A 26561-nucleotide genomic window follows, 5' to 3' on the forward strand; every position below is an offset into this window, starting at 1 on the left:
CTGACATGCACTGTCAACTGTGGGACCTTACATCGACAGGTGTGTGCCTTTCCAAATCATGTCCAATCAATTAAATTTACCACAGGTGGACTCCAATCAAGTTGTAGAAACATCTGAAGGATGATCAATGGAAACAGGATGCACCTATGTAAATAAAGTATTTCAGTTTTTTATTTTTAATACATTCGCACAAATTTCTAAAAACCTGTTTTCAATTTGTCATTATAGGGTATTGTGTGTAGATTGATTAGGGTGGAAAATGGATTTAAATCATTTTCGAATAAGGCTTTAACGTAACAAAATGTGGATGAAGTCAAGGGGTCTGAATACTTTCCGACTCCACTGTATGTCAATTCATCTTGTTATACTTTTATACACACTCACATCTCTCCACCTATGGCATTTTGCCCCATACAAAAAATTATATTCCCACCTTGCACTACAAATATATTGCAAACTAATGTCCATTCCTTGCATAATTTAACATGCAGTGAATTCAAAATAAATCAAAAACTCCTTAGGCTGGTCAAAGCCATGCTTACATAAATAAACTGCTTTCTAAGTGTGTTTGCTCGCTGGCACACCATGGGGTGTATTGATAGTGCTGCATAGGTAATGAATTATAGAGAAATGTTCAGTTCCTTGAGAGGCAGGCTGCCATCATTAGTACCAACGCACTTACAGATCAGGCCAACACGACCAAATAACAACGTGTTTAAATGCCTCATTTAGAGAGAGAGAGAAAGAAAGAGAGTGAGAGAGAGAGAGAGAGAGAGAGAGAGAGAGCAAGAGCGAGAGAGAGAGCGAGAGAGAGAGCGAGAGAGAGAGCGAGAGAGAGAGCGAGAGAGAGAGCGAGAGAGAGAGCGAGAGAGAGAGCGAGAGAGAGAGCGAGAGAGAGCGAGAGAGAGCGAGAGAGAGAGAGCGAGCGAGAGATTAATTGATTTATGTAATCATCAGCATATGAAAAACGGGGAGAGACATTTATTAAAATAGCACTCTAGCTCAGTCCCGCCCATACAAATTGTACTATTTATGCACAGCAAATTGACCGTGAAATTGCAATGTGTTGTTGCTCTTCCATCATTAATTTTGTTAGGAACTGGCAAGAAATGAAAGGAAGAGCATTTCAAATCAAATCCACCAACATCGCAAGGTCAACATATTTATACATATTTCATTGCCAATTAAACATCTGAATGTCTATTAAATTAATATCAATATATGTTAATGTAACATTGTAAAGATATGAATCCATCTGACCCTTTTTGAGCTCTCTCAGTATGGTGCCTCTGTATTCGCAGTCTGAACATTACCCCCAATACATATTTAGGGTTGAATCTATTCGGGATATGTCCATGAAAAACACAACATTATCTCAATATCCATACTAGACGAGACTTGGGGCCCTGCAGGAAAAACAACACATAACAAAGGGTCGAGCTGCTACCCCCGCTAAGTGTATCCTTTATTTAACATTGGCCTCATTATTTCTCCAGTACATATTGCTAAAGTTTTATACACAAGTAAGGAGAAAGGATCTCATTTGCGAAGGCTTGCTTTGGTGCTCCCTGTGCTCAGAGTGCTATTTTCAGGCGGCCGCTAATACCTCCATATTGAAAAGGTCTGACACACTATCTTTCATCATAAGCCAGAAAAAAAGGTTGATAGACAGTCTCAAGCTCCTTTAGCTCCGGTGCCACTGCCACATAATGTGTGTGGTAGATTACTTTGAACAAAGTCCCCCACACAGCACATTCTTCAGCTGAGGTCACTGCCTCTTCATATGTGCGAGGGGAGATCCCATTCCCCCCATAAACAAAGCATTTCTAAGTGAATAGCCTAATACAAGACAATCTTGTATATGTCATCTTTTCATGGTAAGCCACATCGATTAAGCTGCGTGGGTGTAAAGGATGATCATTCAAATGTAAATTGGGTCCGAGTAACATTTAGTTGGAATTACATCAGACTTAACTCACTCTTTAGACTAGATAATGCAATTGTGTGCTGCCTGAGGGGAAGTGTGGTGTTTTTTTTTAATAGCCTTCTATATTCAGGGGTTTATTCTTAAATACATGCTCCATTAACCACAGTCTGGATACTGTGCTGTGTAAAGGAAGTTAGAGATCTGGGCCCGTGTCCACAAAGCGTTTCAGAGTAGAAGTGCTGATCTAGTATCAGTTTTACCATAGATCATAGTGAATAAGATTACATGGACATATCCTGGATCAGCACTCCTACTTTAGGTTGCTTAGTTTGGCCCAACAATAATAAGATGATGTATCAAGTGTTTTGTTTATTTTCATGTTTTATTTCTCGTGATCTCTGTTATAATGCTATTAATGGGATTAGGCCTTATGTTGACGTTCATGCTAATCGTCGTACGTATAGGAATGTGCGTTTATAGTAGGATATGGAGGTGGGGCATAAGTCGTGTGGTGGCGCTGGTGCCTGGGGTGGTGTTGGGTGTCAGGAAGGAAGATGTGGGGTTTAAGGGTGTGGTGTGTGGTGTGTGTAGCAGTGGGGTGGACGGTTGAGGTAGAGGAGGGCCAATGTGTGATGTGACACGTGCAGGTGGAAAAGACAGGTTCCCTGCGGGGGAAGGCTGGACACTCTGGACCATTACCCAGCCTGAGCCAGCCGTCCGCTTAGAGCTAATATGGAATTTACCTCTTTTACATCTCTCTCTCTCTCTCTCTCTCTCTGTCTCTCTCTCACCCTAGAACTTCCTGTTTTCTATGACTCATAGCCACCCTCTATTTAGCAGTGTACATGTTTTGCCTGCTTTTCAACAGGCTAATGACATTGCTATTGGAATATGCTCACGTACAGGTTTAGGATTAATACATCCGGGTAGTGAGAAGCCTATATTGACTGAAATGATGTTTTTTTTAAGGTGCGGTGTTGTCCTGATGCTGTCTGTTTGGTGCTATAGTGGGAATAGTTATAGGGTGTGTAATGTGACATAGATCAGAGTGTTGGTTGCTTCTGTGTTCTGTAATGTCTCGGGGTGTTGTTTTAGACCTGCAGCTTCATGCTGCTGTTATCTCAATTCTAAATGGACAAATATGAATGTTTTGTTACATGCTATTCTTTGACATGCACTCTCTTTCTTTCCCTTTCTCTGTGTCATTCTGTTTTTCTCTCTCTCTCTCTTTGTATGTCTCTCTCTCTCTCTTCTCCAGTCTACATCGAGGACCTGGCGCGAAGTGTGGAGCAAAGCAGGCGGCTGATCATCGTGTTGACTCCTGAGTTTGTGGCCAAGCGCGGCTGGAGCATCTTCCAGCTGGAGACACGGCTCCACAGCATGCTGGTGACAGGGGAGATCAAGGTCATTATGATTGAGTGTGCTGACCTCAAGAGCGTCATCAACTACCAAGAGGTGGAGGCCCTGAAGAACACCATTAAAGTGCTCACCATCATCAAGTGGAGGGGCCCTAAGAGCAACGAGCTCAAGTCCAAGTTTTGGAAGCAGGTGATTTACGAGATGCCGGTAAAGAGGAAGGAGATGCTGTCTCGCCGGCAGGTGCTTGACTCCGGAGAGCAGGGCCTGTTCGGCGACCTGCAGACGGTCTCCACCATCGCCATGACGACCACGTCTGCCTCACTGGCGCCCGCCCACCATGCCGAGATCCCAGACTTTAACCAGGCCGGCCACCCCCAGATGAGACACTACTGCACCCGTAGTTACGAGTATAAGATGCCCGGTTCCCCCTTGCAGATAGCCACCTTGAGTAACCGTCACATGTACTGCAATATCCCCATGACGCTGCTCAACGGACAGGTGACTCAGAACAACACGATGGGAAAGAGCAAGCAGGAGATCCACTTGAACAGCACATTCGTCCCTCTATCTGGAAGGGAACTCACAAGTGATATCTGGTAGACTGATATTCAGCAACTGGCTTGATGGCACCATTTTTATTTATTTATTTGAGCTTTTTTTTTATCTGCATGAAGAATCATTTAGACAAAACACTGATTTAAAAAAAAAAAAAAAAAAAAAGACTGAACACAATCATTTCTCACGGACTACTTTCATTGGCGATTAAATGTTTTATTTTTTCCGTTCAGCCATAAGAAAAAAAGGGAAAAAAGTGGAAAAAAGGAGTTGCTCCAGTCATCATTTTCTTACTTGAAAAATGTCTCCTTTTCTGAGATAAGTAATACATTCAAAAACCTTGTTTTTAATGTTCAAGGTATTGTTATTATGTACAGTTTTCATATCTTCTATAAACATTCATGATGATTCCTTTGCGATGTTAATGGTGTATGAGTATGTGAGTGAATCCACATGAAATGATTCTGACCTGGGATACTTCATGGGAAAGGGGGACATTTCTCATTGCAGCACAATTCTATAAAGACCGACTGAACACATTCTCTGTGAGCTTTAAACATTTTACAGTATATTTAAGCAAATCAATAATGTTTGAAGGTATTGTCATTGTTTAAGGCCAATTAAATATGAATATTTGAAATGTTTGATACAATATTTGTTTGAGTTGTATTCTGTGACTCTAGTTGCTGTCTCTTGATTTCTGCCTGTTACTTTGCTAATTCTATTTGGTAAAAACAAGAAGCCCTCATAAACTTTTTTTCGACATCTCTTCTGAAATCCTCCCCTGCTTCTCATGCCTTCTTTCCTCCCTGTCGGCCATATTGTTTTCAGATTACTATTGAGTTGTCTCCTTGAGGATGACCTGCTCTCTAAAGGTTACAGATGGACTCAGTGTGGTGCTTTGGGAACCGATCGTAGTTTTGACTGACTGTATTGTAGAAATGGAATGGAACTGGGATCACCTGAGATCACCTAATTGCATTTGTATCTATTTTATTTCTTTTGTTTTGCAAAATGAGAAGAGAATAATCTTAAAGAAGCTCCCTCTTCTCAGCATAAGTTGCTTTGCTGCTTTTATCCTGGCTCCACCCTAGAGAATTCATCCTATTGGTCTGCTTTGTTTTTTAATATAGCACCCTCTATCTGTCTCATTGCGTTATAGCCGAAATACCAAGATTGTAAAAAAAAATGACTTAGACAATGGTCTGAGCTTGGTGACCTTCAAGAGCAAACGAAAATACTAACCGCAGGAGGTCAAAGAGATTGCAAGCATCAGTCTGAGCCATTGCTGAACTGCCCACAGATGTCTTCTCCAACATCAGTTATAAATCCTAAGTTTATTTAATGCCTTTTTTTTCTGTTTGCAAGCTGATGGATTTTGATAGTGATTCCATGCCATGAATAGCCAGGGCATCAATGTGCATATGATGAAATCAAATAAATAATTTTATGGGACCCTTGCGAATGGCTGTATATTAAATCATGTTGAAATCACACAGGTTGTTTACTGCTTGATTTATTCGTACTTTGTTTGGTTTTGATTTTCATTGTAATGCTGTCACTTTACCTAAGTGGAGAAATAATATTAATCTACTTGGTGGAGTACAATATGTCATGCTTTCAATGGTCATACGTGTCAGCTACTATTGCAACAGGAGCTTTAGTCTTTCCAAGTCGCAAAAACTGAAATAGTGTATGTTTGTTAGGCGGCCCTCTATTACCTATGGAAGCCCATTCCCGCAACTTGAAAAAAAAATCGGTACACTCCAAACATTTCGAGATAGTGTCTCAATTTTGACTTAACACAGAATTTCAAGATACTAACTTGACATTTCGAGATAGTAAAACATACATATAGGATATGTGTCTTCATTTGTAGCATTATGTGGCGATTTCCATCTATCCATGTTGCAAAGATCAGCAAACGTGTGGCGAACTGGCATATGCCCCAACACTTTTGATTTGGTTTAATAAAAAATATTGACACAAAAGCATTGAAAATAGGGACAAAGTACTGTTATTTAGACTGATTTGCCTCATAATTTGTCAACTCGTGCACAATTAATCTGTGCTTCAGTCTGATCAACTGTAGCCTACTGATAACAACCACAACTGTAGGTAGCCTAAAGAAGCTTATGCACTCTGATCCCAGGGGAAACGAAGCAGTAACGTCATGTATTTATAGCCTAAGCTACTGTATGTACTTAGAGCCTAAAATAGGCCTATTTATTTGTGTTAAGAGAAAATGTAAAATGTGATCAAATTTGGTTTATATTCAAACTTTGAGCAGCTAGGCAACCTAGACATTGAAATGAATCAATCAACACAATAGTGATGACATACATTAAGTAACTTTTTAATTACACGATGCAACCCTGCATAAAGCAAACTCAGCCCTGTTAGTTCTATTGTCCAATTGCAGTTGTTGTCTATTTATTTGAAACCATATGACCTGATTAGAAAACATTTGGTCCCATCATAGCCTATATAAAACCATTTTACAGCTGATTTATTACTTTGTCATACCTTCCAACTAGAGTCCAGAGTTTTACCTGGTTAGGTTAGCCCAGTGGTTCTCAAACTTTCTCTCCTCTGAGACCCCCAGAGGTTTCACTAGTTCACATGATTCACCTAATCAATGGTTAGTTGACAAGTTGAGTCAGGTGTGCTCGTTCTGGAATAGATCAAATACATGAACCTGCTGGCAGTCCCCGAGGAGAGGCTAACTACCAGATCATGAAAAACTCTGGGTCCCAGGAACCCCCTCCTCCCCCACCACATCTTGGACCTGTGGTGCCACCTCTGAAATCAGACAATGTTACAAATGAAGAAACATATCCTTTAAGTATGTTCTACTATCTAAAAATGTTGACTTAGTATCTCAAAATCTTTAGATAGTATCGAGAAATTTTGACTGACGTAACTAAAGATTTCGATTTGTATCTAGACATTTTTAGATGGTATCTAAAAATGTTGACTTAAGTATCTCAAAATGTTTACTTAGTATCTCTAAACTTTGAGATAGTATCACGAAATGTTGAATTAGTATCTAGAGATGTTAAGATAGTATCTCGAAATTTTGACTTACGTATCTAGACATTTCTACTTAGTATCTAACATTTTTTTAGATAGTATCTTGACATTTTTACTTACATATCTAAAAATGTTGACTTCGTTTCTCAAAATGTTGAGATAGTATCACAAAATGTTGACTTAGTATCTCATCATTTCTATTTGGTATCTCGACATTTTGAGGTAGTATCACGGAATTGTGACTTATACATCTCGAAACATAAACTTAGTATCTAGAAATATTTTGAAATAGTATCATAAAATTGACAGAATAGAATTTGATAGAATCTCTACATTTTTACTTACGTAATCTAGACAATTCGACTAAGTATCTTAACATTTTTAGATAGTATCTCAAAAATGTTACTTTCGTATCTTGACATTTTTACTTAGTATCTCGAAATTTGGAGATATAAAAAATGTATACTATCGACATTAAAAAACCATGTGGTGGGAAGGGGCGGGAATGGGCTTCCATAATTACATATGGGCTAACAAACATATACACACATGCACACACACACATGCACACGCACACACACACACACACACACATTCTCAAAACGGTGATTTCCGTCTATCCATGATTCAGAGACGAGCACAGCAATAACCTTCCAGGTATGTATAGTTAATTACACATGCTGTGTGTGTATGTGTGCATGCTTGTGTTTGTCTGCCAAAATGTACTTAATGAATTCAAAATAATCTGTAGTGAGACAAAATAATGTGAACTTTATGGATTGATAGTTTTGATAGACATTTATATAACTTTAGTATGGAATGGTTTTCTGCGTGTTGGATTCAATGTATTTGACCTACACTGGCAGGGTCTACAGACAATCACGGATTACAAAGGGAAAACCAGCCACGTCGCAGACACCGACAAGTCTTGCTCCCGGACAAGCTGAACATCTTCTTTGTCCGCTTTGTGGATAACACAGTGCTACCGGTGCGGCCTGCTCCCAAGGACTGTGGACTCTCATTCTCTGTGGCCGACGTGAGTAAGACATTTAAGCGTGTTAACCCTGGCAAGGCTGCCAGCCCAGACAGCATCCCTACCCTGATCCTCAGAGCATGAGCAGACCAGCTGGCTGGAGTGTTTACAGACATATTCGATCTCTCCCTATCCCAGTCTGCTGTCCCCACTTGCTTCAAGATGTCCACCATTGTTCCTGTACCAAAGAAAGCAAAGGTGACTGAACTAAATGACTATTGCCCCTTAACACTCACTTTTGTCATCATGTAGTGCTTTGAGAGGCTAGTTAAGGATCATATCATCTCTTCTTTACCGTTACACCCTAGATCAACTTCGAATTTGCATACCGCCACAATAGATCCACAAACAATGCAATCGCCATCACATTGCCCTATCCCCGATGTCACAGAAAGATGTCAGTTTCTGCGATGTGGCTTGTTTTCCTTTTGTAATTTGTGATTGTCTGTAGACCCTGCCAGTATAGGTTCAAATACATTGAATAGACAAGAGGAACACCTATGTAAGAATGCTGTTCATTGACTATAGCTCAGCCTTCAACACCATAGTACCCTTCAAGCTCATCATTAAGCTTGAGCCCTGGGTCTGAACCCTGCCCTGTGCAATTGGTTCATAGACAGCCCGGGATCGAACCAGGGTCTGTAGTGGCGCCTCTAGCACTGAGATGCAGTGCCTTAGATCTCTGAGCCACTCAGGAAAGCTTCAAGTTGCTCAGCATACACATCACTGACAATCTGAAAAAGTCCACCCACACAGGCAGTGTGGTGAAGAAGACGCCTCCTCAGGCTGAAGAAATGTGGCTTGGCCCCTAAGACCCTCACAAACTTTTACAGATACAGAATTGAGAGCATCCTGTCGGGCTGTATCACCGCCTGGTACGGCAACTGGTACGGCTCGCAACCGCAGGGCTCTCCTCTGCCCAATACATCACCGGGGGGGCACACTACCTGTGCTCCAGGACACCTACAGCACCCGATGTCACAGGAAGGTCAAAAAGATCATCAAGGACAACAACCACCCCAGCCACTGCCTGTTCACCCCTCTACCATCCAAGACGGTGAGGTCAGTACAGGTGCATCAAAGCTGGGACCGAGAGACTGAAAAACAGCTTCTATCTCAAGGCCATCAGAGTGTTAAATAGCTATCACTAGCTGGCTACCACCCGGTTATTCCACAATGCACCTTGGAGGCTCTACCCCATTACATAGACATGGAATCACTGGTCACTTTAATAATGGAACACTAGTCACGTTACAGTCTTTTACATTCGCTACCATCCTTTTGTCCAATTTGTAGTCACATTTTCAAAACTCTAAACACAGAGTTGTGGACCATAGCATTAACACAATTCATGTTGTTTTCACAGAATATGCAGTCAATTAACACGTTTCTAAAATGCTTGAATTGTCTTTACATACAAGCTTACTCAATACTAGAATTATGGATCTTTCTTGTCTTATTTACAATTGCTTGCACACAGCATGTCAGAAATGAAGAGCCAATATGTAAAACCTTAAATATAGTATAAATAACCTACTTCTGCAACAACAGCAGCTCAAAAGCTGTATTGAAACAGCTGATAAGCATTTTTGAATGAAAAGATCATTGAAACATTGAGAAATAGCTGATTTACTGTAAGTTGTGTAAAATAGACTTCAGCTGATTCCAATCTCAAATCGGAGACATAGCCAGGTGTTGTGGATACAGAACAACACAGAGGAGCAGAGAGAAAAATGTATGTCTATACAAGGGAGAGGAATAGTTGGACCATGGAGAGGAGTAGCTGGACCAGGCAGAGGAGTAGCTGGACCTGGGAAAGGAGTAGCTGGACCAGGGTTGAGGAGTAGCTGGACCAGGCAGAGAAGTAGTTGGAGCAGGCAGAGGAGTAGTTGGAGCAGGCAGAGGAGTAGTTGGACCAGGCAGAGAAATAGCTGGACCAGGCAGAGGAATAGCTGGACCAGGCAGAGGAGTAGCTGGACCAGGGAGAGGAGTAGCTGGACCAGGCAGAGGAGTAGTTGGACCAGGCAGAGGAGTAGTTGGACCAGGCAGAGGAGTAGCTGGACCAGGAAGAGGAGTAGCTGGACCAGGCAGAGGAGTAGCTGGACCAAGGAGAGGAGTATTTGGACTAGGCAGAGGAGTAGTTGGACCAGGCAGAGGAGTAGTTGGACCAGGCAGAGGAGTAGTTGGACTAGGCAGAGGAGTAGCTGGACCAGACAGAGGAGTAGCTGGACCAGGGGAAGGAGTAGTTGGACTAGGCAGAGGAGTAGTTGGACCAGGACAAGGGAGAAGGAGAGGTAGGGGGAGTGGAGTAAGAATGTGTGGTGGTGTTCAAAGGAGAATAAGAGCTGTTGCCACTGATGAAATAAGAGCCACCATCATAGACCATGTGATAAACCATGGTCTATCACTGAGAGAGGTTGGTTAAAGAGTCCAGCCTGTCAACCGTGGCTTCCATTATCCAGAATTTTCAACAAACCAACAGGTGAGTAAAGCATTACTATACTATTGCTATGCCCCATAGTAACTGTAGGCCACCAGTCCCAATGCAAATACATGTGTTTTATTTTTGTTCCTCTAAAGGATGCATCGTCTTCCTCCCTCTGGGGGAAGAGGAAAGCCCCTCAGTGAAGACCAAGAGCATGCCATTGTGGGATTGGTCATTGCTGACAATGCAATACAACTGAGAGAAATTCAGAGCAGAATTGTAGAGAACAACCTGGCATTTCACAATGTGGAAAGCATCAGCCTGACTACCATTGTTTGGACTCTGACCAATCACAGAGTTCGAAATGAAACAGTTGTACACAGTTCCTTTTGAAAGGAACAGCGAGCGGTTCAAGGAACTCCGGCACCAATACCTCCAGGTATGGTGTCTATCCAATATGTCTTGTTCTATAGTGAGCTTTACACTATGCCACTTTACATGTAAACATGGGTTACAGTACATACCGGGATGGCAGCGTAGCCTAGTGGTTAGAGCGGTGGCCTAGCAACTGGAAGCTTGCAAGTTCAAACCCCTGAGCTGGTAAGGTACAAATCTGAACAGGCAGTTAACCCTCTGTTCCTAGGCTGTCATTGAAAACAAGAATTTGTTTCTAACTGACTTGCCTAGTTAAATAAAGGTTTAAAAAAAATACAGTAGGACGTACTGAAAAGCATTTACACATACTATGTTTGATTTCTTTCAGAGAGTCATGGAGTTGGAGGCTAATCAGACCCCACATGAAATAATTTATGTAGACGAGGAAGAAACGTCATCAGGAAAAGGGCCACCGTTGATGTACAGAGTCAGAAAGGAGCAAATATCACAATGTGTACTGCAATCTCGAGTGCTGGTTTGGTCCTGCAGTAAGGCCAGATTGATCCCAACAACACTGAGCGCCTTCTTTTGTTTTTAGATGACCTCCACCAACAACTGGTGCCAGAAGCAGAAAGGGAACAGGTGGGAGGAAACATTAGGACATTTGTGATTGCATGGGGACAATGAAGCATTCCACCATTCACATGCAATCACAAACTAGTTTGCAGATCACCCAAGAAGGGTTTCCCTTTCCCTCCCCCCCTACTCGCCTTTCTTCAACCTGAAGGTAGAAAGTGTACGAACATCGGCCACATGACCAAATGTCCCTCCTGGATGCAACGGATGCCGGCTGCAGAGACATCTCAGCTGAAGACTGCCAGGGGTGGATTTCATATGTATATACTATGTTCTATTCTACTGTATTTTAGTCAATGCCACTCTGACAATGCTCATCCTAATATTTATATATTTCTTAATTCCATACTTTTACTTTTAGATTGCTGTGTATTGTTGTGAATTGTTAGATACTACTACACTGTTGGAGCTAGCACATTGCTACGCCCGCAATAACTTCTGCAAAATATGTGTATGTGACCAAAAACATTTGATTTGATATATACAGTTGAAGTCAGAAGTCTACATACACCATAGCCAAAAACATTTCAACTCAGTTTTTCACAATTCCTGACATTTAAACCCAGTAAAGAAAAATCGCTGTTTTAGGTGAGTTGGGATCACCACTTTATTTTAAGAATGTTAAATATCAGAATAATAGTAGAGATAATTATTTCTCTCAGCTTTTATTTCTTTCATCACATTCCCAGTGGGCCAGAAGTTTACATAAACTCAATTAGTATTTGGTAGCTTTGGTAGCTTTAAATTGTTGAACTTGGGTCAAATGTTTTGGGTAGCATTCCACAACCTTCCCACAATAAGTTGGGTGCATTTTGGCCCATTCCTCCTGACAGAGCTGGTGTAACTGAGTCAGGGTGTAGGCCTCCTTGCTCGCACACGCTTTTTCAGTTCTGCCAACAAATGTTCTATAGGGTTGAGGTCAGGGCTTTGTGATGGCTACTCCAATACCTTGACTTTGTTGTCCTTAAGCCATTTCGCAACAACTTTTGAAGTATCCTTGGGGTCATTGTCCATTTGGAAGACCCATTTGCAACCAAGCTTTAACTTCCTGACAGATGTCTTGAGATGTTGCGTCAATATACCCACATAATTTTCCTACATCATGATGCCATCTATTTTGTGACGTGCACCAACCCTCCTGCAGCAAAGCACCCCCACAACATGATGCTGCCACCCCTGTGCTTCACGGTTGGGATGGTGTTCTTCGGCTTGCAAGCCTACCCCTATTTCCTCCACATAACAATGGTCATTATGACCAAACAGTTCTATTTTTGTTTATTCAGACCAGAGGACATTTCCCCAAAAAGTACGATCTTTGTCCCCGTGTGCAGTTGCAAACCGTAGTCTGGCTTTTTTATGGTGGTTTTGTAGCAGTGGCTTCTTCCTTGCTGAGTGGCAAATTCAGGTTATGTCAATATAGAACTTGTTTTACTGTGGATATAGATACTTTTGGACCTGTTTCCTCCAGCATCTTCACAAGGTCCTTTGCTGTTGTTCTGGGATTGATTTGCACTTTTCGCACCAAAGTACGTTCATCTCTAAGAGACAGAACACATCTTCTTCCTGATCGGTATGACGGCTGCGTGGTCCCATGGGGTTTACACTTGCATACTATTGTTTGTACAGATGAACGTGGTACCTTCAGGCGTTTGGAAATTGCTCCCAAGTATGAACCAGACTTGTGGAGGTCTACTATTTTGACAACTTGCCAAAACTATAGTTTGTTAACAAGGGATTTGTGGAGAGGTTGAAAAACGAGTTTTAATGACTCCAACCTAAGTGTATGTAAACTTCCGACTTTATATTGTATTTGTGTGTGTGTGTGTGTGTGAGAGAGAGTTTGTCAGCCTAAATTTACTTTCATTAATGAATTGAGAATAATCTGTAGTCCGACTACAAAGTGCATAATATCCACTTCATGTAAATTATAACTCCGGTTTCGAGTGGTTTGCTGTGTGTTGGACTGTAGAGAAAGGTTGTTAAGGTAACAATATGCTGGCATTGTTTCATTTTGAAGAAATCATCAGTTCAATTGTGCATGTCAAATGTGTGTGGGCAGGATTGAAGACTTTTATAGTTTCCTACATGGCAGGAAAGAGAAGTATTTTGAGCAGCAGTGCTGATCCTAATCACAAGAAGAGTTAATTCAATACAATTTGTCAAATTACATGTATACTAAACAAAAATATAAACGCAACATGCAACAATTTCAGAGTTTACTTCATATAAGAGTTACAGTTCATATAAGAGTTACAGTTCATATAAGGAAATCAATCAGTCCAAATAAATTCATTAGGCCCTAATCTATGCATTTCACATGACTGAGAATACAGATATGCATCTGTTGGTCAAAGATAACTTTTGAAAAAGGTAGGAGCGTGCATCAGAACACCAGTCAGTGTCTGGTGTGCCCACCACTTGCCTCATGTAGCGCAACACACCTCCTACGCATAGAGTTGATCAGGCTGTTAATGGAGGCCTGTGGAATATTGTCCCACTCCTCTTCAATGGGTGAGCGAAGTTGCTGGATATTGGCGGGAACTGGACTACGCTGTCATACACGTTGATCCAGAGCATCCCAAACATTCTCAAGAGATGTATTTGTATTTATTATGGATCCTCATTAGCTGCTGCTAAGGCAGCAGATACTCTTCCTGTGGTCCAGCAAAATTAAGGCAGTTTATACGATTTTAAAAACATTACAACACACAACACAGATTTCAGGCCACTACTCCACAACTACCACATATAATCCATGTGTACGTGTGTGTATAGTGCGTATTTTATTGTGTGTGTGTGTGCATTCGTCTGTGCCTGTGTTTGTGTTGCTTCACAGTCCCAGCTGTTCTATAAAGTGTTTTTTTATCCGTTTTGTTTATCTAATTGTACTGCTTGCATGATTTACTTGATGTGGAATAGAGTTCCATGTAGTCATGGCTCTATGTAGTACTGTGCGCCTTCCATAGTCTGTTCTGGACTTGCGGGCATGTCTGGTGATTATGCAGGCCATGGAAGAACTGGGACATTTTCAGCTTCCAGGAATTGTGTACAGATCCTTGTAACATAGGGCCGTGCACTATCATGTTGAAACATGAGGTGATGGGGGAAGATGAATGGCACGACAATGGGCCTCAGGATCTTGTCACGGTTTCTCTGTGCATTGTGTTTGCTGTTCGTAGCTTATGCCTGCCCATAGCATAACCCCACCGCCACCATGGGGCCATAGGCACAGGAAGTAGGAGTGCTGAGGGTGCTGCAGCAGTATTAGCGGACCAAAAGCAGAGTAAAAAAAATTGTCCTCAAACATTTACATCAAAAGGTGCAAAGTCATGGGCAAAGACACCATATATCCACATCAAATAAAATATTTTTCTTGATCAAATCACATGGAAAACAACCACTTTTTGTGCAGTATTAATTTACCATCCTTACAAACCTTTTAATGTAAATGTACATTGAAGTATTGTACATAGGTTGGTCATCTAGGTTTGTACCTGTAGACTTTCCATCACCATGAGGAAAAACAAGGCACAAAAAAGTACAATACATTAATTGATGATGTGGCTCAGTTGGAAGAGCATGGTGCTTGCTAATGCAAAGGTTGTGGGTCTGCAGAAATGTTTTTGTACCCTTCCCCAGATCTGTGCCCCGACACAAACCTGTCTCAAATCAAATCAAATTGTATTTATCATATGTGCCCGAACACAACAGGTATAGTAGACCTTACAGTGAAATGCAAACGCTTAACTTACAAGCCCTTAAATCAACAATGCCGTTTTAAGAAAATACCTAAAAAAAAGTAAGAAAAGAATAACAAATTATTACAATAACAATAGCGGGGCTATAGAAAGGGGGTACCGGTACAGAGTCAATTTGTGGGGGCACCGGTGTCGAGGCTCTACGTCTCGGGGCTCTATGGACAATTCCTTCGATCTCATGGCTTAGTTTTTGCTCTGACACCCACTTAACTGTGGGACCTAATATAGACAGGTGTGTGCCTTTCCAAATCATGTCCAATCAATTGAATTTACCACAGGTGGACTCCAATCAAGTTGTAGAAACATCTCGAGGATTATCAATTGAAACAAGATGCACCTGAACTCTACTTCGAGTCTCATAGCAAAGGGTCCGAATACTTGTAAATAAGGTATTTCTGTTTTTTAATACATTTTTGGGGGGGAGGGGGGATTGGCTTCCATAATTACCTATCCAGTTTCTCTGAAGACTACAGCTGCTTCATCAGCACATCCCGTTTACACTTCAGTGATAATGCCCAAGAAGCCGGTGTTTGGAGGATATATTGGCTTTGACTCAGGCCTAACACCCGTGCCAATATTTCCTCCAAACCAGGGGCATAGCCAGAATAATTGTCTTTTTTTTGGATAGGCCTAGAAAACTTTAAGGCATTTTTTCTACTTGTTTATTACATTTATTTTGTGATGTGCACCGTATATTATTTTGTAATACAATCGTTTTATACTAGTGCATAGTACTTGGCGCAACCTCGTTACATATACAAATAATGACCTGTCCCAGCATATTAAAATAAGACAGTAACTTTAGACCAGTTGCCAACAACATCATTTACATTTAAGTCATTTAGCAGACGCTCTTAACCAGAGCGACTTAACATAAAACTCCTCTTCAGGCACACTTTAATCTCGATGGGCAAACAAGCCTATATTTGATGTTACCATTTATACCATGGCAAGCAGTAGTACTATAAAAAGGTACCTTACCTTCAGTAGACGTATCATAAGGCTCAGACGGCAAGGCTTTGAGTTGAATGTGGTGATGATTTCATCATAATCCAATGTATCTGTCAGTTCACGCTCAAAAGACAGCAAACTGAAGTGGTTCAGCCGGGCGCTTGTCATTGATGTGCGAATATTTTTTTTAAATCCTAGTTGTTGTTGAGAAAAGTCTCTCTACACTGCATGTCATTGGAAATGTGACAATGATCCTTAACAGAGAGTTGATATTAAGGAAAATATAATCAGGGCAGCTGTCAAGTGCACTCATTATGGAGGAAACGTCACTCTTTCCCATGTTCATTTTGCGACTTAACTGCTGAATAAAAACAGTGAATTCAGCATCCTCAATTTATATTGTGTGATTTTCGGCTGCTCTTTAAGGCCGCAGGTTTGGGATTCTTTGGGAAAGGAGGCTGCCGCTGGCAGAGGTGTGGACTCGAGTCACATGACTTAGACTCGTCTCGAGTCACATATGATGACTTGCAACTCGACTTTGACTTTAACACCAATGACTCATCTTAAGCCTTATGACTCGACCTGACTTGATACCCTCCCCAAACCCAAATATTAAAAATGATGCTATTAAAAAAGTGTGCAGTGCATCAACTCTTCATTTAACGGATTAAAGTTTGAATCGGACAGCAGCCAATCAAATTGTGCCAGCGGAGAAAAAGTTGCGCGTGGCAGTGCAGAGGAACGTCAATGGGTGAATTCAGATTGAGCTATTGGAAATTTTCGGATATACAGAATACGCTGTAGTCAACAAAAACAGATTGCAACTTGCAAAACAAGCGGGAAGAAAATTACAGATGGAGGTGCAACAACTTCCAACTTTGTTCTACATTTGAAGCTGCCCAAAGGACGGTAAATCGTGGCTAATATAGCCGACAGCTATATATAACCTTGCTAGTATAACATGTAGGCTAACATAACGTTAAATCATTGAGCCTCCACACAGTCAACCAGTGCGGGAACTTGGTCATTGCACCCAAGATTGAGACCAGGCAAGATTGTGCTACTGCCCCGCTCAATTATTTTTTTATATGCTTACAGATTTGAACAATACCAGATGAACAAAAGTGTAACAAGTGAACCACAACAATCTCCAATCTCACAGTTCACGGAGACCCGTGTAAGGCAGTACAGCATGAATCATCCACAGCAGAAAGCTATCAACAATGCAATACTGTCCGACCTGGTTATCGATTGCAACTTGACTCTGTATATTGTGGAAAACAAGAGTTTTCGTCACATTCTGTCAGTGGTTGACAGTAAGTACAGCCCAGTGTGTCGTAGAACATTGACATCAAAAGTTGAGAACCTCGCTACAGAGAGACGTTCAAAACTGAAATCTCAGTTGAGCAACACAGACTATGTTTCAGTCACAGTGAACATTTGGTCTGACCAAAGGATGAGGGGGTTCCTTGGTGTCACTGTGCACTGTATGGAGAGAGGATACAGCTCAAGTCCAATCTCTTGGACTGTCTCCGCTTCAAAGGCCCACACACTGCTGAAAGAATCTGTGAGCAAGTTGAAGCCATATGTGGTGAGTACAGTGTTAAAGATAAATGAGACTATATCATTAGTGACAATGCTCCCAACATGAGAAAAGCATTCATGGTGTGCTTCCCCATTGAACAAGAAGATGAAGTACATGACGAAGATCACCTTGATGACCCAGAGCTCTGGAATGACCTAACCCTGGAAGACCAGCAAACAGTGAATGCTGCTATTGCAAAAAAGCAGCGCTTGCAGTGTTTTGCTCACACTCTCCAGCTGGTGGTGGGAGATGGCTTGAAAGAAACAAAAGTGATGACTCCTCTTTCAAAGTTATCAAAAATCAGCTCACTGCTACATACAAGCACAACATTCAAAGAGGTGTTTGAGGCTGAATTTGGGGAAAGAGGCATCCCTGCTGCTGTCAACACACGATGGAACTCAACACTGAGACAAGTGAAGGCAGTTATACCAATGTGCTCATCGAAAGCTCAGTCATGTTCTAGAAAAGGCTGGGTACAAGGAGTTGTTGTTCACAGTACGGGAGTGGAATAAGTTGAAGGAGTTGGTGGACATCCTGAGGCCAATTGGAGAAGCAACAGATATGACACAGGGGAGAAGATAGTCACAGTCAGTTCTGTTGTTCCCTCGGTCCTGTCTCTGAATCACCACCTGGAGCAGCGGAAGCCTCAAGTCCATTTCCTGAGCGGCCTGGTCAGAAGTCTCCAGGCATCCCTGAACAAAAGATTTCTTGGAATCTTCATCAATGTGAAGATGGCCAGGACACAAGATGGAATCGCTGCCCCCTTTTCAGATTCAGTCTACCTCAAAGCAGCTGCCTTGGATCTGGATTTTGCTCTGATGTGGAACACCATGTGCTGGTCAAGGAGGTGGCACAAAGAGTGAAAGGTAAATATTGAGTTTAATGTAACTTTTTTTCATAATTTAATCCAATTGACTGCAAAATAATACTTCTTCAGTTTAACCCACTGCATCACCAATGCTCTCATACCGGCCTTTCTGCTATGCTTTTACATGTTTTGCCAGAACTGATTCTGCAAGATGCTACAGGGACTGAGCAAGCTGTGCTTCTTGTTGATGAGGAAGTGCGAGAGGACCATAGTCTTGGACAAGAAGAAGGGCTGTTTGCAGCATACTGTAAGAGGCAGAAGAAAGCTGTTGATACCACTCCAGCACTACAGCTAAGTCACTACCTTGACATATGCGAAGGACAGAATGCCCTCTTGTTCTGGGCAATGAACAGGAAGGCTCTTCCTTCGCTCTCCCGAGTGGCCATCAGACTTGGCAGTGCCTGCCTCCAGTGCTCCGGTGGAGCGTGTCTTCAGCCATGGTGGCATCATACTGTGGCCTCATCGTGCACAAATATCTGACTGACTTTTAGCTAATTTGGTCTTTTGCAAATGCAATGCATCATAGGGCCCTGAGATAAGAGAAAAAATGAAACTGTTTATGCATTACACACACACACACACACACGTAGTCTCCATGTTCAGGTTTTATCTCCCATCTTTGGGATCTGTATTTTTTTCTCAGACATTCAGGCCGGCGTTCAAATTGTTGGCCTATTTGAAGTTCAGTGTCAGTTGTTTGATGTACCTTTTAATAAATGATTTTAACTTTGTGGCAGGATTGTTTTACGTGTCTAGAGTATATCTGGAGAGCGAGAGCACTACAATATTTAGTTTTTGTTGTCATATTGATGTCTTTCTCATGGCTACCCATGTACTTCCATGGAAATAAAGTTTATTTGGAAAGTAATAAATATATAATTTTAAAAGCATTTATGATTTGAGTAAATTTAATATTATTACTCTTGTTAAATATGAAATGGTATTACATTTGGTGAAGATCACATTGTGACTTGTTTAGGACTCGAAACTCAAAGTTTAGGACTTGAGACTTGACTCTGACTTGCCTGTCTTGACTTGAGTGCTAAGACTTGAGACTTACTTGTGACTTGTAAAATAATGACTTTGTCCCATCTCTGGCCGCTTGCATGATCCCATATGTGTCTTCTTGAACTCTTGAGTTTAACTCAGTAATCTGTCTGTCTAGAATATTATTCCAAAATTGCCTCAGGTCACTGTCACTCTTTGATGCTGGATGTTTTCCCTAATGAAGTTGTGACTACACTGTCTGCCAATTTTACAGGCAGTTTTCGCTGCCGTTATGCGCTCACATCCCAATTATTAATATCATGCTTAATCATAACCTCTTCAGTTACCTTGAACTTTATCAAAGTCTCCCTGAGTTATCTCTGAACATAGAAAAGCTGCTTTTGAGGATTTCAATTAAACCAATACAGTCCGTCACAGATAATGTAGAGCTTTGTAATCACTTTGTAGCAAAATCCCCAGTGTCAAACAATTTACTAAATGTGACTAACAGGAATAAAAACTGGATTGTTCTGGATTTGTTGTAAGAGGGCATCGGCTTCTAATTTGGTTTGTCCACAAGCCTCTTAAAACTCTGCAAGAACTTCTAAAATGACGTCTAGCAGTGACTGCACTTTACTCACTGACCCTGATTTTGAACTCCAACGTACATCCGTGGATCTTTCTAGCTCGATACATGGTCTATCGGGATGCAACTCTTTCTGTACTTCTATGAATAGAGCATGTCTGTGGGATCCACTCAAATGTGTGTAGCTGGTTTACTGTGTCAAAAAAAAAGTACTGACATGTCCCGACACTTTCGCCACGGTGCACAGAACCAAATTTAAACGGTGGGAGTTGCAATGCACGTATACCGCTTGCTTACATGTTTGCTTCAGTAGGACATGTACCCCTCATCTGTTCCCTGGCATGAATGAAGTGCCATCGAAACAAAAACCCACACACAGAGTGGGATCCAACTCCAGGGGTTGCAACACTTCCAGAGGAGAGGAGACACTGGGGTAGGCAAGCATGCCTGGACCAACATGGCATTGGCGGTTGTTTCTATCCTGGTGCCACCCGTTAATGTCTCATTCTGGAAGATATTGGTAGATTGATCCAAATTATTTTCTGGCACACTTTTTCCAAAAACCTAGAGATCCTCATTTGGTTTTGCCATTGCTAGAACTACTAAATGACCATAGCTGGTGAGTCATTTCTAGTAAGCTAGCGTGGTAGAGCTTGCCAGTTTATGCGCTACAAGGTTTATCCACGTGACGTTGTTCAGGTAAACCATCATGATTTTTTTTTTTTTTATGTAACCAATTTGTGGAAATAGGCACCGGCTGGAATGCATTTCTCACCAATCAGCATTCAGGATTAGACCAACCCATTGTATAACACTCAATATTTCACTTAAAAAGGGAGTACAGATTTCACCTGTATTCACCTGGTCAGTCTATGTCATGGAAAGTGCAGGTGTGCTTAATGTTTTATTTACTTAGTGTATGTCGAATAAAAAAAATATCACGACAGGGCTGATGGAAACAGCCCATTTTGTCGGTAAACTTTCCAATGTGACAAAACAAAACGTTAGACAAGGTGGGACTATTTGTGTCAGTAAAATTAATTATTCGAGAAATGTTCGTGCGCAAATATTGATAAAACAACCATCATATCGAAGTAAATTTAAAGTCACGCGATAAGATATTGTGTGGTCGTCCCACTACGACTCGGGTGAGCATGCAGTTTATTAGACTATAGATACAATACATTGTAATTATTTTGATAGGGTAGTGAAAGTGCAGGGTGATGAGCTTTGATGCTCAGTTTCCAATAAATGGGGGCGAGGGTCTTATTCTGGTGACATGATGATTGATTATGGCTGCCATTTGACAAATAAAAAATAATCTCGTTTTAGGGGTTACCTAGTCAGTTGTATAACTGAATGCCTTCAACTGAAATGTGTCTTCCGCATTTAACCCAACCTCTGATTCAGAGCGGTGCGGGGGGCTGCCTTAATCGACATCCACGTCTTCGGCGCCTGGGAGCAGAACGGCAGATTTTTACCTTGTCAACTCGGGGACTCGAGTTGACAAGGTAAGGCCAGCAACATTTTGGTTACTGGCCCAACGCTATAACTGCTAGGCTACCTGCAGCCACTTTAGCCATAATAATCTCATCATGTTGGCTGGCCTACCTGCACGAAATCTGCGAGCCGGGCGAGATGTTGGCTAGAGAGAATGTGCCAAAACCAGAGTGGGCACATTTACTATTTCACGACAAAACTATCAGTGGATTTGAAAATGCGATGGAAAAACATTGAATTTAAGATTTTTATTCTGTACATGAAAATGTAAACGACGAAGTACATTTTATGTGCACTAAATCATCACGCAATCAGTCTTTATGCGGAATAGAGAATATTCACATGAAAAACTGTCACCAACTGGATGAAAAACCTAACTTTTATTGAGAACTGTATTTGTATGTTGAATTTGTGGACATTTTTATGAGTAGTAACAAAGATTCAGACACCCAGTCTACCTCTCAGCATGCATGTATACAGAACCATAGGTTAATATGACATGCCGTACGAAGCCAAAACCTGATGGTTCAGCATTCACCACTATAGTTTTACCATTTTTACATACATAAATAATCACATTCAACAGCACCATCTTGTGGATATCAAATGTTTAGGTAGCAAACAGGAATGAGAAAAGGCGGTGTGTATAGTGTGTGTGTGTGCGTGTGTGTCAGTGACAGGGAGGATTATTTTTTTATGAGCATGGCTTTATTTATATTACAGCATATTGGATGACTGTCATTCATAGTCCAATTACCCAGCTCAATGTAACGTCAATAGGTTTAAACTACTACATGATGCTCACATTTTCCCCGTACCCACCCAGCCAAACCTTCATTTCATGACCGCTATAATTGCTACGCACAGCCTACATTGTTGTCACGTCATAGTCAAGATAGCTACTAGAACTAACACGTTAGTAAACCCGTTAGCTACAATCATGCAGTACAGTCAGAAATCACTTTATTTGTTACACTGGTGGGCCTCAGTGGCAATAAATTAATAAAAACAAAAGCTTACCTTGACATGGAAGAGTTCCAGTGTTGGATAGCTGCATTCGCAAGTGAAAGTTTTTTTTAAATTCTACCAAATACATCTATCTCTCCAGATCTCTCTATATATCTTTCTCACTCACTCTCTTGCTTCTTAATTTTGGAAAAATTAATTTGTTCAAAACTGGTCAACTATTGTCTTTCTCTCTGAGTCAATTACTCACCACATTTTATACACTGCAGTGCTAGCTAGCTGTAGTTTATGCTTTCAGTACTAGATTCTTTCTTGGATCTTTTGATTTTGATTGGGTGGACAACATTGTCAGTTCATGCTGCAAGAGCTCTGATAGGTTAGAGGATGTCCTCCAGAAGTTGTCATAATTAGTTTAAGCCTAGGTTTTGTATTGAAGTCAATGTACCTAGAGGAGGACAGAAGCCAAATGTCCTCTGGCTACACTATGGTGCTCATCGACAGTGTTGCTGAGGCTACTGTAGACCTTCATTGCAAAACAGTGTGTTTTAATCAATTATTTGGTGACATGAATATATCTAGTATAGTTTTATCTAAAAAGGATAACTTTTTTAAATGTTTCACTATTTACATTTTATGAAATTCACTGAGGAGGATGGTCCTCCCCTTCTTCCTCTGTGTAGCCTCCCCTGGTGTGTGTGTATGAATGTGTGTGTATGGGTGTGTCGTGTCAAACCAAGGACCAAAACATACTGCATCTGGCAAATGTGACACAGCAGCATATTTTCATATACACAGTGGTGGAGGGCAGTTTCGCGGTACCCGGCCGCCAATGCATAAATGTTTGCCTATATTTTTACTACAAGCCAATGTCATTATTCTGCATGAAACAGAACCAGCTGAATGTATCATGTTGCAGCAGAAGCAGCGATCTTTGTCTGTGTACGCACTAAGTGGCACCATATTCCCTTTGTAGTGCACTACTTTTGACCATGACACATAGGGCTCTAGTCAAACGTAGTGCACTATATGAGAATAGTGCCATTTCGGTCGCACACTGTCTTGCACGCCAGTCCCCAAGGCCATGCTTTGCAGCTGAAAACCAGTGGAGTTATGTTATTTATACAATGTCAAGACAAGGCAATTTAGCCTACTCAAGAAAGGCCACTTATTTGTGTCTACTATCAAACATGACCCATGAATGACACATCAGTTTCCAAACTGAACAGTGAAAAGTCAGGGGGTTGTGAGACAGTTTAAGAGTCCAGGCATCTGTCTGAACATTGGAAGAAGAGGAGTCAAATACAACAGGGGAAAATGTCATAACTACACTGTCTGTCTGTATCCAGGGACAGTCAGGCACTCAGTTGAAAAATCTCTGTGTCGGCATATGCTGGCTGTTTGAGAGCAACTGGCACAAGTTGAACCATCTGGCCGAAGTTCAAGAGGCATTTGAATCCAGACCATTCTCCTAACCCTCCTCCCATGCACCCCCCTAAAATTTGCTTTGGGGTAAGGCAGGAAGGTTACCAGAATCTGTGAATCATTGCAGTATGCCACTTGTAGAGAACTGAATGGTGGAAGTGTGTTTTTATTTTCATAGGAATGCATTGTTGTACTACTTCAGGTCCTTTATAGGCAGTGGAGAGAATGGCAATGAGGTGGCTGCATAAAAATACAAATGTCAAATTCACTCCGACAACATTGGATCCCCTCTATGTTAAAACATCCATGTTTAAACTCTTAGGCAGGCAGACACAGAACCATCTCTCTCAAACTCTCATTTATTCTCTAATTCAAATTTACATACGAATGCCATTATAGCATAATAAATTACTATCTGCTAATTCATAATGGCTCTGCATTGTTTGTGTCCTGGCTAGAGAATGGGCCCTCTGTGGCCTTACACAGCGGTCCTGTTCAGGGGTCAGCTGCCTCTCGCCCTGCGCTGCTCCTGCCACCGGTCGCAGAATAATACAGTCACAGAGACAAGCTAGTCATGGTTAACCATGTGAGTCAGTCATTCAGCACAGCCATGTTAGTCAGGAAGGATTGTAGGAACAGCATAGCAATGCACAGAAGCTGAATTTTACAGCAAAATCTTTTGTCTTTTTGTGTTGTGAAAATGTATACAATGCTTTTGATATTTCACAGTTCATATTTTTCTTACTTTTTAACTCTGCATTGTTGGGAAGGGCTTGTAAGTAAGCATTTCACGGTAAAGTCTACACCTGTTGTGTTTGGCGCATGACAAATACAATTTGATTTGAAATCATTATGTAGGATATGTGACTGTCATTTTTCCCAACATAAATCAACATCACTCCTTTGCAGTAATACAACAACAGTATACTATGCTTGGCCAACTATTTTGTGTTATTGGTAAAACTATAAAGACTTGTTTTTAACTGAAGCGTTGAACAATCAACAACTTATTTTGCATTTAACATGAGGATGAAGTTGTTCAGAAAAGTTAACTTTTCGAATTTGGTTTTCTTTGGGAGAGTAGGGAGGGCTAAAGCTTCCTCGGAATTTTCCGGGTTTCGCTGGTTGAGAAGTTTCCTGGGGCGTATTCATTACGCCAATTTGGTTTCAAAACATTTCTACATTTAAGCAAACGGAACGAAACGGGGAGGAACCTACCTGAATTTGTCCAATAGAAACCAACTGTTTGTACTAATGATTACACCCCTGTTTTGGTTGCTAGTGAGAGACGCTGCAGAAACAGTACAGTATGGACTGACACGCCGAAACCGTTAACTTTTGCAAAATCAAGTACATGTATTCTTTATAGGTGCATTAGTCGGACAAAGTCATAGCTATGGCGCGAGACTGCACAACACGAAGTCTGGACAATATTGATCTCTCTGCTTTGAGGGTGAGTTCTGGATATGCCAGAGTCTAATTAACTGAAATGTAGACAGACCTTTGTGTAAACATTGTTGCTGCAGATGTGGGTTACACAGTTTCAATCTCTATTTAAGTCATTTCAGGAAACGTTACGTAAAATTAAGTTAGCTACCTACGTTGTTACAAAAAGTTAGCTTTCATGTCACAGTAGGCTTTTAAGAAACCATGAATCTTACAGTTTTCGGGTTCGTTTCGCTTTCAGAAGTTAATATGTTTTTGGTTTACAGGATTTACAGCTGTTTCAGAAGTAGTAACTTTTTTAAGTAAGATTTAGTAATATGACATGTTGGCATGTTACAAGTGTGAACAAATGGAACATACTTGTAGCCAGCTATGCCATGCAATAAACCATGATGACCTAAAGGTCAGATATTATTAAACATAAGGTTAATTCAAAATTACTTTATTTGTATATTTTTGTGCTCTTCCATTTCATTTGAAGTAATGTAATGTTGTCGTCTTGTTTCAGGATCCTGCCGGAATATTTGAGCTGGTAGAAGTGGTTGGAAATGGAACATATGGGCAAGTCTACAAGGTTTGTAGTTTGTGTCAGACCCACTCTCCTATTCTTGTCTTTGACCATGATTACAATTGCAGTTGTGTTGTCAGTTGCAATGATTTGCATTTTAAGGAGCATATAGCAATATATACTATGCAAACATTGTATGGCACCCTCTTAATCTTTAAGTAAAAAGAAAGACAATGAATATAGCAATACTATTCATAATACTATAGCTGTCAGCAGTTGATGGCCCATGTTCCCATGAAAGCACTCACTAAGTGAGAAGAAACAGTGAGAGAAACTGTGACCTAAATTGGCTTACCAACACAAGCATCTTCAACACTCTTGGGTGGAGTCAACTTCCTTATCGAAATCAGCTTAACTGAACGCTTCAGTGATGGTTTGTGGTTATTATTTTTTTAAACCATTGAGGTGTTTAAATTATCTTGACAAAGCTGGGCCTTTCAAGTAGTTTTTGCCACGTTCTCACATATGTGTCAACTCGGAGCGTAAGGCATCAGTTGGGTGGATACCTTAGGTTGCACAAGCCTTTGATTTACAAGAAAGGAACCTGTTCAAGATCCAGTGCAAAGAACATAAAGAATATC

General features: G+C 41.1%; 2 protein-coding genes and 1 long non-coding RNA gene across 7 annotated transcripts in view; all 3 read left to right on the top strand.

Annotated features, from left to right (window-relative positions):
• LOC135527019 (X-linked interleukin-1 receptor accessory protein-like 2) overlaps window positions 1-5325 on the top strand; it is a 277568-nt gene extending 272243 nt beyond the window's left edge. The window contains exon 10 of the mRNA XM_064955683.1: window positions 3186-5325. Within this exon, the coding sequence (XP_064811755.1) occupies window positions 3186-3886 (701 nt within the window). The 3' untranslated portion in view covers window positions 3887-5325. The remainder of the gene's footprint in view (window positions 1-3185) is intronic.
• Window positions 5326-16651: 11326 nt separating this feature from the next.
• On the top strand, window positions 16652-19397 carry LOC135527020 (uncharacterized). Its single transcript, XR_010453384.1, has 2 exons — window positions 16652-18503; window positions 18642-19397. It is a non-coding gene; the product is annotated as an uncharacterized LOC135527020 (long non-coding RNA).
• A 5769-nt stretch (window positions 19398-25166) lies between these two features.
• The window catches only part of LOC135526175 (mitogen-activated protein kinase kinase kinase kinase 4-like), a 54246-nt gene continuing 52851 nt past the window's right edge, over window positions 25167-26561 (top strand). For 2 of the 5 annotated variants that reach the window (XM_064954321.1, XM_064954322.1), the window contains exons 1-2: window positions 25167-25419; window positions 25921-25986. In XM_064954321.1, coding sequence (XP_064810393.1) covers window positions 25363-25419; window positions 25921-25986 — 123 coding nt within the window. In that variant the 5' untranslated portion in view covers window positions 25167-25362. The remainder of the gene's footprint in view (window positions 25420-25920; window positions 25987-26561) is intronic. The other 3 variants (XM_064954318.1, XM_064954319.1, XM_064954320.1) reach the window with 2 other exon arrangements.

The sequence above is a fragment of the Oncorhynchus masou genome, chromosome 32 (genome assembly GCF_036934945.1).
Source record: "Oncorhynchus masou masou isolate Uvic2021 chromosome 32, UVic_Omas_1.1, whole genome shotgun sequence".
NCBI classification, from domain to species: Eukaryota; Metazoa; Chordata; class Actinopteri; order Salmoniformes; family Salmonidae; genus Oncorhynchus; species Oncorhynchus masou.